The sequence below is a fragment of the Aplidium turbinatum genome, chromosome 3, assembly GCF_918807975.1.
Source record: "Aplidium turbinatum chromosome 3, kaAplTurb1.1, whole genome shotgun sequence".
NCBI classification, from domain to species: Eukaryota; Metazoa; Chordata; class Ascidiacea; order Aplousobranchia; family Polyclinidae; genus Aplidium; species Aplidium turbinatum.
The window spans coordinates 23,755,851-23,772,846 of NC_137474.1; the positions used below are offsets into that span (position 1 = coordinate 23,755,851).

General features: G+C 37.8%; 1 protein-coding gene across 4 annotated transcripts in view; it reads right to left on the reverse strand.

Annotated features, from left to right (window-relative positions):
* LOC145767516 (vam6/Vps39-like protein) overlaps positions 1 to 16,996 on the reverse strand; it is a 178,973-nt gene that overhangs the window by 14,218 nt on the left and 147,759 nt on the right. For 3 of the 4 annotated variants that reach the window (XM_082579352.1, XM_082579351.1, XM_082579354.1), the window contains exons 15-16: positions 4,583 to 4,681; positions 493 to 604 (exon numbers count right to left, since the gene is read on the reverse strand). In XM_082579352.1, the coding sequence (XP_082435478.1) occupies positions 493 to 604; positions 4,583 to 4,681 (211 nt within the window). The remainder of the gene's footprint in view (positions 1 to 492; positions 605 to 4,582; positions 4,682 to 16,996) is intronic. The other variant, XM_082579353.1, reaches the window with a different exon arrangement.

Below are 16,996 nucleotides of genomic sequence, written 5' to 3' on the forward strand. Positions count from 1 at the left end.
TTTTTTTCCAAAATTCATCAAGGTAATCACGGACCCCCAAATGCTCTCTCACGAAACCCCAAGGGGTTCGCCCACCCCAGGTTGGGAACCACTGCTCTAAGGTGTACAACAGTGCATTACCGCCGGACCATTTGTGCAGTGAAGCTTGATTCTTGCACACTTAATAACAATATAATTTATTTTGCACCAGTTAAAATAGCATTGAACAAAACTGTCCAAAATTGGAAATTTTCAGCCAATTGTTATAGTTCCTTTGGGTCATGTTCTGCAAGGGATTGAACTTTTCAAATAAAAGTTTGCAAGTTAATCAGTCTAGAGAATAGGAGAGTTTCATTATAAACTGAGTCATTAGATGTCGTATTCTATGTCTAACTAACTAAAGAAGTCAACTTGTGGTGACTTGTTGAAGTAGGGGCGTATATCCTACACCACCATGTGGAAAGTCATTGTTCAGTTCATGAGATTTTTCACTTCACCTATACCGATCCTCACCTGCATCCTTACCGGCCATGCCCACTGCAGCAACCACTTTGTCAAGATAGGCTTGAGCCAATGCATTGTGAAATTCATTTGTGTTGTCTTTCCATGTGAAAATGACGTGTTCCTGAGACATAAGAACTGAGCAGTCATAAAGTCATAGCCGTAGGAGAATAAAAAACATTTTGGGGAGGAAAAAACAAAATTTGCTCAAATTTTGTCGTCGCAAATATCTTTTTAAAAACGCAACATTTTTATAATTTCTTAAGTAGTATAGCCTAATAACTTTACAGCCATCAACTTGGCAGTGTACGAAACCACTGGCAACAAAACAGAAACAACAAGGCTGAATTAACTTTAAGTGATATTCATATATTTTTGTGGTACATAATATATATTATCTCGATTTAACAACAATTTGAAATGAGACTTTAACAATTACTTGCCAGCAGCAGCTAAATATCGATAGAGCCAGAATAGTTTGTACAGGGTCATCAGTATTTATCGTTACAACTTAAATTGGTTATATTTATGAAATGAAAGAAAATTTAGAATTTTTGCAAATGTATTTTTGTGGAAAAAGCAATAGAGAGTTAATACACAAAATATTATTCAATATGTCCTCCATCTGCGTCAATAACTAGTTGAAGACGTTTAGGAAAAGCCTTGCATGTGTCACGAATTACTTTCTGAGGGACTTTGGCCCACTCCTTCTGCAGTTTCTTCTTCAGAGCTTCCAAACTTTGATGGTGAGTGGCCGAGACCTTGCTCTCAAGGTATGACCAAGGAGATTCAGATCGGGGGAAGATGGGGGCCATTCCTCTTTGGGAATGAAGTGCGGGACATTCTCGGAAAGCCACTCCGGAGTCTTTTTAGCCACATGTGATGGTGTAGAGTCCTGCTGAAAAGACCAGGGACGTTTTTTGAAGTGCTTCTGGGCCCAGTGCAACAATGCGCCAATGAGAATGTCATCTCGATAGTTTTGCTGGTTCAATTTCACCCTCTGGTCAACAAAAAAGAGGGGTCTTTTACCGGACTCTGTCACAGCTGCCCAGACCATCACTGAGGCGGCACATTGTTTCCTTGTCACCACTCGAGATGCTTCATCCCCATCCCTCGACCAAACCCGATCGTTTTGGGTGTTAAAGTGATGTTCAACATCAAATTTCTTTTCATCACTGAAAACGAGATCAGTAGCATGCCATCCTGAATGCAGGAAAGAAGAATCTAGGATCTTTGGAGTTGTTTATCAACAACTTGAGCAGAAAGTTGCTGTTTCTTGGCATGCTTGAATGGAGACATCTTCAGGTCCTTTCGGAGTAAAGTTGACATGGTCCCATACGACACTCTCGACTCTTTAGCCAGAACCTCGATGGATGAAATAGATTGTAACGCTAAATATTGATGACCCTATAATTTCCAGCCTAATTGCCAAAAAAACAGACCAAAACTAGCTCAATCATTTCATTGTGAAGATAGTCAAAAAATAACTCAATATTATTAAATTTGCACAAAAATATTTATAAATAACTTATCAAACCAGTGACATTAATCAATCTATGCTACTCCAAACCTTTCAGCTTGCAAGAAACTGAAAGTCCATCATGCTATGTGCATCATATTTGCACATGTTTAACAAAAATACTTTTAAAATCATAAATACTTGATGTCATATGAAAAGTGCAAATAATTGATATTCTAGCTTTATGATGAATTATATACTGAAATCACAAGAATTGAACAAAAAGGACTGATGGGCAGAGTTTACATAATTATAATAATCGATATTGAGATATTTTGTTGTTGTGTAATTGCAATTTCAAAAAGATATGGGTCCACATTACAATTTGATTCACAATTACATTATGGGATAACTTCAATATCAAACCCATCAGAAAAACTTTTGTCTGTGGCTGGTAACTTTTATACCCAAAAAAAGGAAATTATTGGGTACAGACTATTTTGGAAACTTAATCTTTATCAACTACAATTTTACTGTTTTTGATATAATCATACTATAAAAACATATACACATTAGGCAAACCAAAAATAAAAAAGAGACATGATGGCTAGAATGAGTAGGTACAGAATGCCATTAAGAAAAATATTAATGTTGCGAAAAAATACTTCATAAAATTATTACATTTAGCCACAGAAGGCATGTTCCTGTACAACAATAGTTTGTTTCAACAGATAGATGGCGTCACCATGGGTTCCCCATTGGGCCCAACACTGGCAAACTTTTTGTTGGCACACATCGAAACCAAAATATTTGAATTTTATCGTGATTTTTATCCCAAACTGTATTTACGTTATGTTGATGATATTTTCGCCATTTTTGATGATGATGAATCGTGCTCAAAATTTTTGAACCTTTTAAATTCGCAACATAAAAATATCGAATTTACACTTGAAAAATCCAATGATACCATCGCTTTTTTAGATGTTGAAATTGAAATTAAAGGCTTTTGACACCTGGATTTGGCGGAAACCTACCAACACTGGCTTGCTTTTAAATTATAACGCTCTATGCCCTAGGAAATGGAAATCTGGTTTAATCTTGTGTCTGTTATCTCGTGCTCGTTTGGTGTGTTCTGATGATCAGTTGTTTCAGAAAGAAATCAAGAAATTAAAAAACATGTTTTATTTAAATGGATATCCTTTTCACTTTTTCAATAAAGTCTTAAACATCTTCATGGCTGATGAACCAAAAGACACGCCTGAAGAAGTAGATTTTAGTTATTTCATTAATATACCCTACCTAGGAAAAGATTCAACAATTTTTGCGAAAAACCTAGCTAAACTTATAAAAAAGAAATTTTCATGTGACATTTATCTTGTGTATAAAACATTTAAAGTGCACCAATATTTTCAATTGAAGTCGCCTACCCCCTTTGCTCTTTCTTCAAATGTTGTGTATAAGTGTAGTTGTTTGCGTGACGCAAACCAGACATACATTGTTATGTCAACCAGACATTTGTTGACAAGGGCCGGGGAGCACTTAAACCCAAACCTAACAACTAAAGGTGCAATTAAAGAGCACATCGGCTCTTGTGAAACGTGCACTGACAATGTCTCGATCGACCAATTTAAAATCATCTCTCGAGGCAGATCTGATTTTCAGACTAAGATCATGAAAGCCTTAAGAATCAAACGTAACAATCCATCTCTCAACCGGCAGTTATTCGCCTGTGGCTCGTCGTTCCTTTTGTGTGTGTTCTAATTGTTTTGTCCAATGCCTGTAGTCTACACCTCACGTGATCTGTTTCCTACCGCATAATTTACTCGCAATCATTCTCGTATCATTTGTTCAGTTTGTGCTTTCAGTCCAGAGTGTCGTTACAGTTACAGTGCATAGTCAAATTTATCTTACGATTTTTCATTTTATGTATTGCAGATTTAATTCCTGATGAGGACACACGTACGTGTCGAAAACGTTTGAGTTTATTTTATTTAATTGTGTTATATTTTGTGTGAAATAAAGTATGCTAAACCCGCTAAAGTTACTATGTTTTATTTCTCTATGGTTCAACAAAGCAAACTCTCTACCAAAGCTTGATCAACATGTTCTCCACATTTTCATCTCTTCTATGATCTATCAAGTAACTGAGAAGGTGTTGGGGTGTTTTGACTTCACTAAGTGCTGGAAGATATCAGTTGGTTTGCAAGCTGCAATTTGAACTGAAGCAATTAGTACAACAGCACAACACTGACTGGCGTGGTCCTTGAGCTGGAGGTAGACCATCTGAATTCAATAAGAAATTACTATTGGTAGTTTGGTACTGCCAGCAGACAGTGAGTCAGTACGCATTGAGAAAGTGTCAAAAGAAAAACCTGAAATATCACTCTGTGATTTTATCTAAGTATTGATGCAATTTAGATGGAAAACGTCATGAGATAACAGTTAAACAGCTGGCTAGTCACTATATTGCATAAGAAACTCCACAAACAACCCATTTAGAAGTTTTGGGGGTTTCCCCAGTTTTCCCCCGTTTTACTCAGTTTCCCCCAGTTTTACCCGGGGAAAACTGGGAAAAACCTCCCAGAGGTTTTACCCAACCAACCCTGCTTGTAAGCAATAGTATTCAACAACATTGTGACTAACCAAATATGCAACAACCAAACTCTTTGATATCCCCTCAAGAAAATGAAAAACTTTCTCTTTTGGAAAAGACTCGACCTCAGACGTATCGCCAGTAAAAATCTGAAAAACAAATTACTTTTATAAGAAAAATAACTTTACTTGCCAATCAGATTTTATAATAGTACGATATACAATAAGCTTACATCACAATAATAAACAGTTCATGAACATAGAGGAACGCATAAGTACGCTCAGTGTTAACAAATTCAATCTGATTAACCAGGAGCAGCGAAAGACCATTTGGTCATTTAGTCAGCTTCTCCCAACTGGTCATTAATGAAGATGGCATTAAACATTAAACAATAATGGCATTAAACAATAAACGGCAATAAGTCAGTGTTTGATATAATCAACTTAAACAGCGTAATTGTTTGTAGAGGTAGGCTAAGTTGCTTTTCATGTAAGGAACTGATTTGTCGTCGTTTTTATATAATGTAATTTCAGTTTATCACTGAAGGCTTTGACGTTGGAAAGTGTGCGTGTTTCGTGTGGGATTTCATTCCATACTTTTGGACCTTGCATTTTGAGGTTAGAGCTTGACTTCTTCGTTTCAACTCTTGGCAAAAAATAGTTATTCTGTTGAGAAGATCTTGTGTTATGGTAGTGTATTTTTCTTTGAGTTTGGAAGTATCCAGTAAAGATTGTTGGCAGATGTTCACTTTTGTACTTAAACATAATTTTTGCAATTTCATGTTTATAGATGAGGTTTACAGGTAGTAGGCTACACAACACTTCTGATGGAGCGGAGTTGCTGTAGTTGTTCGTTCGCTAAATGTTATGGCTCGTATGATTCTGTTTTGCAAGACCAATATTCGATTTAATTGTTATTTTGAAGCTGAACCCCAACTGACGATTCCATAACTAATAGTAGTATGGGCCATTGCAATGTAAAGGCTCAGTAACACTTTTCTGTTTAGGTATTTTCTTATTTTGAAAAAGGTTCCAGAAATTTTTGAAAGTCTTTGGCATATGTCATCAATATGCACTTTCCAATCTAAATTCTCGTCAATGTTAATTCCGAGGTAGTTTGCAGAAGTTGTTCTATAAATAATATCATTTGCGTTAACTTGTATTTTAAATTGTTCATAATCAAAGCTTTTTGTTTGATGCTCCTCTAATAGTAAGAATGATGACTTAGTGCAATTTAAAGTTATTTTGTTCGCTTTTAACCAATCGTTGATATGCAGCATTTCTTTGTTTACTTCCACTTGAACAGCTTCCAATGTTTTACCTGAAGTAAAAAGAACTGTGTCGTCTGCATACAGCCTAACACTCATTTTAGTACTGCAGGGCAAGTCGTTGATATACTGTACAGAAGAAAAAGAAGTGGGCCTAGCACCGAACCTTGTAGTATTCCGCAAGTAATATCTTTAAGGTCTGATGAAGTGTCTTCATATTTTATAAACTGCTTTCTTTGAGACAAATACGATGATAATAATTTATTCGTTTGTCCTCGAATGCCATAGTGTTCCAACTTGTTCAATACTATGTGGTGGTTTACAGTGTCGAAGGCTTTGGTTAAATCCAGGAAAATTATACACGCATTGTGTTCGCATTGTTTTTCTTCTAGCAGTTTGTCATAAAAGTCAGCAACAGTTAGGGTTGTGGTTCTTTCTAAATCCGAACTGTAGATCACTTATAGCATCATATTTGTTGAGAAAGTTGCTTAGCCTGGTATGAATAACTTTTTCGAACAGTTTGCCAGCTTGCGGGAGTAGAGAAATTGGCTGATAATTATTTGGATGTGTTTTACAGCCTTTTTTAAATACTGGCACAATCTTTACTAACTTCAGAATGTCCGGGAAAACACCTACTGAAAAAGACTGATTAAAAAATTGAGCAAGGACAGGTGCAATGATACACCTTGAGATTTTGAGTAGTTTTGCTGAGATGTTGTCATGTCCTGGTGCTTTACTAATATTTGTTTCACTTATAAGACTGCTGATTTCATTGCTATCTGTTTCAAATACAAAACAGGTTTCAGCGACTGACTTTTCCATGAATGACATAATAGCCTATGTGCATTGGTGCTTTGAGTTTTACTTGCTAGTCTTTCTCCTACAGTAGCGAAATGATCATTTAATTGATTACAGATGTCCATTTGGTTTTGGTATTCAGTATTTTCCAGTCAGTTGTCGCGGCAAAGTTACAGCTTTACATCTTTTTCCAGTAAGTTCCTTGATTATATTCCATGTTTCTTTTGTGTCTGTGCGGGAATTATCCACTCTTTGTTTGAAATAACTTTGTTTTGCTATGTTTCTAATGTGTGTGAGCATGTTTCAATACTTTTTATACTCTGCCGTTTTGATTCGGTTGTGTTTTTAGTAGCATTTGTTGAACAGCTTATTTTGATGTTTAATAGATACTAAGATACCTTTAGCAATCCAAAGTTTTTTATACAGTTTGGACTTTATTCTACTTAACATTCGATATAGGAAACGTTCTTCAATGGTTGCTCTCAAGATGTAGGTGAAGCTAGTAAAGTTTTCATTTGTATTAGTTGTTATTTCCAGTTTTTGCATGGATGTTGACAATTGGTCCAAGTACTTGGCCACATTTTCTTCATTTACATCTCTTCTTACATATCTTATTGTTAATTATCAAATATGTTGGAAGGTGATCGGATATGTCATAAGTTAAGATGTGTGGAATGGTTGATTCAGAGTTATTAGTGAAAACATGATCCAAGAGTGTTGATGAAGTTGCAGTAATTCTATTGGCTTTGTCGACGTTATTTTCACATCCAAGTTGCAGTATATTGATTAACATTTTTGTCGGTATCAGCAGCTTGTAGGTTGATGTTAAAGTCTCCAAATATGTAGTAGCATGCATTTTCCGCTTGTATATTGAGTTTGCAAACTTGTCTAAAAAGTCATCGTAACAATATGATGGATGTCGGTAAACTACTCCTATTACAGATTTGTTTGTTGTGCCTTTAAGTTTCATTTCTAGCCAAAGATTTTCACATCCAGCAATAGAGAAGTGAAGGTCATGTCTTTCAATATGTTCAATAGTTCTAAATTAGATGCAAAATCGGGTTTCTGGCAAATCAAACTATCAACGCAGTCAAAACTGTTGACAACGTTTATTACACCGTTCGGACGATTCTGCTTTAATCGTTTGCCATTCGGGATATCAAGTGCCCCAGAGTATTTCCAACGACGAATGTCCCAAATCGTTGGAGGTATTGAGGGAGTGGTTTGTGAAATGGACGATATTTTAGTTTTTGGAACTACCAAGAACAAACATGACGACAGGCTGCGCAAAACAATGAGTAGAATACAAAAGTGTGGATTAACATTAAACGAAAAATGCGAGTTTTGTAAAACGTCGATAAAGTTTCTAGGTCACGTCATCGACAGCGAAGGAATCCGTGCCGATCCAGACAAGGTGAAAGCCATACGCGATATGGGTGCTCCAAAGAACGTAAGCGAAGTTCGAAGATTCCTCGGTATGGTCAATCAATTAGGGAAGTTTTCCTCAGAAATTTCAGAAGCAGCTAAGCCGCTGAGAGAATTACTCACCAAGAATTCTGTGTGGGCTTGGAAAGAGGAGCAAGAGAAGTCCTTCGTTAAAGTGAAGCAGTTATGTTGTTCCACAAAAGTATTGTGTTTTTACGATCCAACAAGAGAAACAATTGTTTCAGCAGATGCTAGTTCATTTGGATTAGGGGCAGTTTTGCTTCAGAAACAACAGAATGGTGATTGGCGCCCTGTATGCTTTGCTTCGCGTTCTTTGAGTACCACAGAACAGAACTATGCTCAAATCGAAAAGGAGGCCCTAGGTGTCACTTGGGCATGTGAGAGGTTTTCTGATTACGTCATAGGACTGAAGTTTGTTGTCCAAACCGATCACAAGCCATTAGTTGCAATCTTAGAAGCAAAGTCGTTAGCAGAATTGACGCCACGACTGCAACGGTTTCGGATTCGCCTAATGCGTTTTTTTATTCTGTTTTGCACATTCCAGGAAAAAACCTAATCCTTGCAGACGCACTCTCTAGAGCTCCGGTAGAGCCACCTTCCAAAACAGACGAAGATGACTGTCAGCAGGTCCACGCTTTCGTCTGTTCTCTTGTTGAATCGCTGCCAGCCACGGAGAGTCGTCTACAACAAATCAAAGAACGTCTGGCTGATGACTCAGTGTGCTGTGAGATTATGCATTATTGCACAAATGAATGGCCGACCTTAAGTAAGTTAGGCCCAAAACTAAAAGTATTTTATCCCTTTAGAAGCGAATTGTCCGTAAACGATGGATTGCTACTTCGAGGAACAAGACTAGTGATTCCCGTTTCATTACGATTGGATATCCTGGAGAAAATCCACGAAGGCCACATGGGAATCGTCAAGTGTCGCCAACAAGCTCGCGATGCAATTTGGTGGCCAGGAATGAGTAAACAAGTCGAGGAAATGGTGAGGAGTTGTGTTTGTTGCGCGGAACATTCCCGCAATCGGTGTGAACCAATGCTGCCCTTGGAAAGACCGAGCAGACCATGGCAAAAAATAGCGAGTGATCTATTTGAGTTCAAAGGTAAGAAGTATCTTTTACTGATAGACTATTTTTCGAGATGGATCGAATTATCCTTGTTATCGAGTACAACATCTCCTTCCATCATTAATCACATGAAGTCTATGTTTTCTCGTTATGGCATTCCCGAGATACTAGTTTCTGACAACGGCCCGCAGTATAAAAGCCGAGACTTTTCAAACTTTGTAGAAAATTTTAGCATAACTCATGTTACGTCTAGTCCTAGATATCCACAATCTAATGGCGAAGCCGAAAGAGCCGTCAGAACCATGAAGACCTTTCTCGACAAATGCAAAGATCCGTACTTGGCAATGTTGGCTTATCGTTCGACGCCATTGAGGAATGGATTTTCTCCATCAGAGTTGATGATGGGCCGCAAGCTCCGGACAAACCTTCCATGTTTTCCCGACAACTTGCTGCCAAATTGGCCAGATTTTGCACTTGTCCGCAAGCTTGACCTTGAGGATCAAATCAAACAAAAAAAAGACTTTGACCGTCACCATGGAGCGAGACCGCTACTCACCCTCCATCCAGGTGATGAGGTGTTTGTTAGAGACAGCAGTGCCACGCAGAAGGGGTTCGTGAGAAACGAGTATGACGCCAAACGGTCATACATCATAGACACCAATCAAGGAACATCAGTTCGCAGAAACCGCAGAGCATTGGTAAAAATACCACAGGCTGGTGAATTTGATATAAGTAGTAGGCCTAGCGTGAAATGTGAAATTTCTCATTCCATTGACAATCACTTAGTTAACAACAAAGCAAATACAGAGACCAGCGACGTCCAATCTACAAGAACGAGATCCGGTAGGATCTCAAAACCACCTGAACGCTTGTCATATTAATTGCTTACGTCTTGTGTTTTTTTGGGAGGGAGATAATGTAGGACTATAGTTGTGTCTTACTAGTGCATATTGTTTTAATTTACCATATTTCCTTGAAAGTGTCTTACGATAGGAAAGTTGACAACGTTCCGCAAAGTTTCTTGATTGTTTGACTTGTATACATGAGACTGGCTCACAGAAGCTTAACTGATCTTATTTAATACCGTACCCTATTATCTTCCCATGAACCGTGTGAAAACTTATTCTGTTCATTGTACTGTATTTGCAATGTGTGGTTATACACCTGTTTCTGTGTGATGTCTTTACAGTACCTCGATGCTTGGGCGGAGATGTAGTGTAAAGGCATAATACATGTTATGCCCTGAGACGCCACGCAATGGTAATTACGCAGCACTGTGCGCGTACCTGCCGTTGGGCGACGCAAGGACTGCTACGTGAGCGATGACTGAGGTTTTTGTGGTCATTCGAGACTAACACAACAGGTTTCATATAGATTCCGACACCACCAGCATTGGCTGAAGAGTCTATTTGAAGAAATTCATAACCTTTTAGATTGATACTGTTTTCGTAACCTTTCAGTTTAGTCTCGCTGATGCAGATGATCTGTGGTTGAAGTTTTAGTTGCATAATCAATTCTTCTAGTTTGTATTGATTTTTTTAAACTTACTGTATTACAATGGAGAGTTGCAAATTCATGTTTTTTGGGTCCATTATGTTTTAGGTCCACGGAGTGAATGTTAATATAGTCATCAGTAATGTCAATGGGGGATGGATTAGTTTTTGGTAATTGAACTTTTTCTGTGTTATTGTTGCTTTTGAAGCTTATGTTCTTACACTGTTCCTTTCTACTGTTCAGATTCGATTCTTCACTATCATTGCCCAGGTAACTTTTTTCTACCTCTCTTGAATGTGTCGAAAATCCTGTATCTTTCCATTTCTGATCACAAGGTTTGCTTCTCCAGCTTCTTTTCTTCGATTTAATTCAATTTTCAGTCTTTCATATTGTTCTCTTTCTTCAGGTGACCGGTCAATTGAGACAAAATTTTTCAGTCTTTCTCCATTGATAGCCAGTCTCAGGTCTTGTAAATTTTTCAAAATTCTTGATCGAATTTCTTGATTGTTAAATTTGATGAGTAGAGGCCTTGTGCTATTTTCTTCCTTCTTTCCAAGTCAGTAAATGTTCTGTATATCCTTATCCTTACTTTGCACCTCAATGTCACATTTTTTTAGGGCATGAGGACAATTTTTGGAAATCTCCTTGATTTTGTTTTCAGTATTTTCTGACGCACTTTCTGGAATTCCATAAAAGACGAGATTGTTCTTTCTGAATTCATTTGTTCTTTCATCCTTTGTACTAGTTTTTTATCAATATTGTTTTCAATCATGTTAATTTTTTCTTCCATAGCTTTGAAGCTTGTGCTGAAGTCATTTTTCAAAGTATCTAATAATCTATTTCATGGGTCACTTGTGTGATGCGTTCAAGATTGCTGAGCATTTGTTTAACATCATTTCGGCAAAATTGGCAGTACCACATCAGTTCATCCTTGTTTTTTGTTAATTCCTGCATGAGATGGATGCTTGCTTGAGACAGCTTCGAGCAGGTTTGGTGAAAGTATTTCTGGCAAGCATCACAACTGATACCAAGCTCTTCTTCAACATTTTCGTCACACAAACCAAAAGGTACTTGTTTCTTCTTCTTTTGGCTTCCTCTTGTCATAGTCAATGACTCACAAGATTTCAGTTTAACTATTAATTCAACTACCAAATATTCAATCTACAACTTAACACCTTAGATACCTTATTCAAATACAATGAAATAAACATTTCTTTTCATATATAAAAGAAATAAACATTTCAAAACTCTTTCCAAACAAGCAAAAACTTTCTCCAAGCAAGCACTCTCTCCAAGCAAGCTAACACTTTCTCCGAGCAAGCCAAGCTTACTCTCTCCGAGCAAGCCAACACTTTCTCCAAGCAAGCCAACGCTTTCTGTAAGCAAACCAACACTTTCTCCAAGCAAGCCAAGATTTTCTCCAAGCAATCCAACACGCTCACAAAGCAAAAAGTTTGCAGTTGTACATACAAGCGATTATATTTTTATAAATATTGAAGGAAAATGTTCCAAAACTCAACAAAAAATTGTTTCGGAAAAGTTGTAATCCCATGAAACAATAAGAAAACAAAAATCAATCTAGTTTTCGTAGAACACTGTTCTATCCCTTTGAAGCTCAATACAAATAGGCCAATCGACCTGCTTAATTTTGTCTCAAATTTTCTGAAAATTGAGTTTTCAGATAAGCAAACTTGAATACTGTCCTTAGAGTTATTTCCATTTTAAGAAAGTTAACACCAGAATGTCGGATCGTTTTACTACCTAAAGTGCCCAAGGACTACGTTTCTTACTATAATTGAAGTAAACACAAACTTGCGTTATTTGCTTGGTTGTTAGCTAGCATATTTTCACTGCAATGCAAATCAACTGTTAACATGTTTATAGTAAAGTTTTGTTCACAAGTTAGTGCCACAAGTATTGTTAAAAAAAATAAGATTTTTAGGCCAACTACAATTTTCTATATTCAACGAGAAAATGTACGACGAGTCCAAACTACATCAAGTTAAAATGTTGCATATTGCGATTTTGGATATCAAATCCTAAACAGACTGAACTAAGACAAGAACTAAACAACTGAAAATTTTACTAAATTTGTTATAAAGTTGTACTGAGGAGAAATTGATATTTGAAATCGCGATATGCAACACAATAACTTGGTGTAATTTGGACTCGTCGTACATTTTCCTTGAATATAGAATTACCAGGCAGTGCATCACATGGATCTGCAAATAGGCTTCGCCACCAGCTTGCTGGGAGTGCAGTAGTTCTTTTTTGTTATATTGCCTATTTCATTATTTCTAAATAAGATTCATTGCTAAAAAATATTATGAAACTGCATAGAAATGAGACCTCGTTTAATACTGTGGAAAAACACTTTTTTTATGAAAAAAAATTAATGAAGAAGATTTTAAAACAAATTGATGGGTTTGAAGATGTCCATGGAGGGATTGGAGAGAGCAAAAGGAATTGTAATGGCAGGCGACTACTTGAGTTCTGTGAAGAAAAAGAGTTACATTGTTGCTACGTGTTGCAAATACCTGATTTAAAGAAGAGGAAAGAAAAGTGACTTTCAGAAAATCAAAAGCGTTCAAACATGGCTTTCTAAATTTTAATCGTTGGTATGGTGTTTTTTTATGTGGTTGCATGCAGCCCAACAGATGGCCAGTGTTTGGGTTTTACGGCTAATTGAGAGGATTCTATGCTGGTGCTGCAGTGTAGCTGGCTCAATATCCGTAAGTATAGGCAAACAGTCGGTTGCAATTAGTTGAAGGCATCCAATGACAGGTTGCAAGCAATTGCTTGTCAACATCAGGCCTCTAAGCTCCTAGTGGTCATCTCAGCCGAGAAGTTGTTAAATAGCCACCATGCCGGTAGGCCATTTTTGATCACTGGCTCCCACAAGCCAACATTTCTCCAATCCGTTGGTAATTCAATTTTTTTTTCGCATTTTAAGCTTTTATTTTCGCTGGTGTTTGAGCATGAAACCTTTTTCACAAACAAGGCTAAGTCTCTCACACGCCGACAAGAAATATTGCTGATAAAGTTTCACAAAAAGTCTGAACATCGACCTATAAAAATTTGTGGACTAGTTCTAAACTTACTTGGCAAGCAGTGCAATTAAATACAACTGAAATGTATTTCAGTGCCTTGGCCCTTAGTCTTACCTGAATGAACGCAAAAACATGATATTAACGGATGTTTGAAAAAACAATTTTTTAACAGACTTTTATTTTTGGCTGCCAAGCAAGAGCATTTCGTGCAAAAAAAAAAATTATACCGAACAGCTTAAAATATACTGTTGCATCCTAAAATCAGATCTTAAGTTAATACAAAAATTATCTCCTCCCCCCTAGTGTGAGTGCTCGGGACAGGATTACTGTCCTGATGGAGGAAATACCATCTGAACACATCTGGTGGTCCACATTGGGTAAAGCTTATGGTAGTGGAAGGCTCAAGATTGTGGAATGATGGAGAAGGAAAACTCATAAATCCAGGAACTCTTTAACAGCTATAAAATGTTAAAGTTGGCGTTAGGAAGGGCATCCAGCTGTGAATATCCGCTTCAAGTCTATGATTGCAAATCATGAATCAGAGTGGGCTACTTCCAGACCATCGCCTGACGATGACGAGGGTGTATCAGCAGCCCTGGACAGACATGACAGGGGCGATCAGGGGTTCATCCCAGCAGTCTTGGAGTTGGATACAACGAGTGATCAGAGGAATAATGTGGATAGGAAGACAACCAAAGTCCGTCTTGCCACAATTAATGTCGGCACTATGAGGGGTTGGTGAGGTTGCAGAAATGTTAACACATAAGGACATTGACATAAACGCTGCGCACAAAAAACCCAATCGAAAGGTGAATCTGCGAGAATGGTAACAGCGAAGAACAGAAAGTATAAGTGCTTTTTGAAGAGTGATAGTGATGGCTTTGGGGGTTTTGGTATTCTTATTGGTAAAAGTCTGGTTGACAAGATGCTATCGGTCTCACGAACAAGCAGTCGTATAATTAGGCTCAGAGTCTTAAATGATGAAGAAACAATCAATATTTTCAATGTCTATCCTTTTCAAGTTAGTCATTCGCAAGAAAAAATTTCTTTTTATCAAGCACTTTTAAGTAACCTCTCTGGTCTCTACTGTGCTTGACGGTGAAGTGCTATCAATTTATGGAGATTTCAATGGACATGTAGGTGAGTTTTTGTATGGCTTCGACAGTGTTCATAGTAACTATGGTTATGGTTCAAGAAACAATGAGGGAACGAGTTTGTTACACCTTTGTGTTGCTCTCGATCTTGCTGTCGTTAACACCTTCTTCATGAAATTGGCTTTCCGGTTGATCACCTACAGGCCTGGGTCTGCATTGACTCAAATAGAATAGTTGGTTTGAAGCTTGGACCTAAGGTTGGTGTACAATGCAGAATTCATCAATAACGAAGAATGTATCTCTCAACACAAACTGCTTGTCAGTGACATAAACATCATTGCTAGACCTCAGAAAAAGATAATTCTAGCTCCAACACTCTGTGTCCGGAAGTTAAAATCAACCGCAAATCGCAGTGCCTTTGAGTGTAATGTGGCTGAGCAACTCCATTCAGCCAGACAGTGCAATGATGTGAATGGGTTATGGGCAGTTTTAAGTCTGGCTTCAAAGAAGCTTGCAAGTAGGTCTGTGGTTACACCAAGGGCGGCCTGCCAAACATAAAGCGACCTGGTGGTGGAATGAAGCTGTTGTGACAGTAGTGAAGGAGAACAGTAAGCTCTGGAAAGCATGGAAAAAAAGAAGCCCACCTGGTAACAAAGGGAGCTGCAAAATCTGTAATATATAATGCCAAAAAGAAGGCTCAGCAAGAGAAGTTTAGCAATCTCAACCTGGCTGACATGAGAAATAATATTTTCAAGCCTACTCTTAAAATCAAAAAAGAAAATCAATCTATGTTGTAGGTGAAAAGTGTATCAAAGGGGACGATGGCAGCATTGCTTTCTCAGATGCTTATAAGCTAACTGGAAGGAAGAGCTACTGAGTCATTCCATTGTAATTCAACCAATGGTAAACACCCCCGACTCTCATATTTTATTTTTGAATATTCTGAAGATACAAAGAAATGATTAAGTATGCAATTGGAATCTCTTCTCCAACTTATTTGGTTTTGGAGTAATTGCGTATTGAAAATTTGCATTTTTACCAGTAGAAGAAATCGGCTTTAAATCTACATTTCTGACTTAATTTTTCTAAACAAAATATCTAATTGTATGTTTTTGGGGCAAAGGATTTCAAAAATGTGGTTAAAATCACCAAAAAGTGACTAGTTTTCTGTGCAAGTGGCCTTGAACAAAACTTGGGGCACCCAACTTCAAATGCCACAATTTGCTAATGATTCAACATCTTTTGTCGGGCAACTTGCAATAGGCTTATAAATTCCTAATCTCACTGGGAGTAAAGTGTCTTTTAAGAATGTTTTTACATAATGAGAAAATTAACTTCACAGATTACTCCTATTAACCGTAATTTTTTAATTCAACAAAGCTTAATTTATGTGCAAAATATTTCGATAACACTTTTTTTAACTAAAAAAGTCGCGAGAGCTTATGAATAGTTAATTAATCCATCAAAAAAGTATAATGCAGTGCATTGTAAACAGAAACCATTGCTCAAAAAAAGGTCACCCACTCAAGCAGCGCTGCATGGAAAACTTTCAATCGCCTTACAGGCCGTACCTCTAATCCTAAACGATGCCCTGTAACTACTAAAGCCATAGCACAACAGCTAATGGCAAATGTAAAGTGGCAAATAAGAAGGAATGCAAGGAATGCAACAGGTTCTGGAACGTCCTAAGTGCAGATGGCCATTTGTCAGCCCCCTTCAGCACCAGAGAACTTGCTTCTGTCATCAAACAAGTTTAAAGCGGGAAAGCACAAGGGCCCGATGATATCCCTCCAGAATTCTTAAGGCACTGAGGCCCCAAATGTCTGGCATGGTTGAAAAGCTTCTATTCTGCTTGCCTGACCCTCCAGGCCATACCTTAAATCTGGCGAAAAGCAACTATAGTGGCACTGGCTTAACCAAACAAGCCAGCTGATGATCCCAAGAGCTATCGCCCAATATCACTACTCTAAACTTGAGCCAGTTGTTGATCTACAGATACCAAAAGAACAAACTGGATTTCGACACGGACACTGTACGACTCATTAAGCTGACCGAGGACATTGAGGAAAGTTTTGAGAAGGGCAATAAAGCAGGAGCAATCTTGGTGGACCTCACTGCTGCCTATGGCACTGTGTGGCACCAAGGGCTTACCCTAAAGCTCTTCCGCATGATCCCAGACAAAAAGATAGTGCAATTTCTCACAAACATTCTGGAAAATCGGACCCTTTTGCTGAAGACGAGTGACG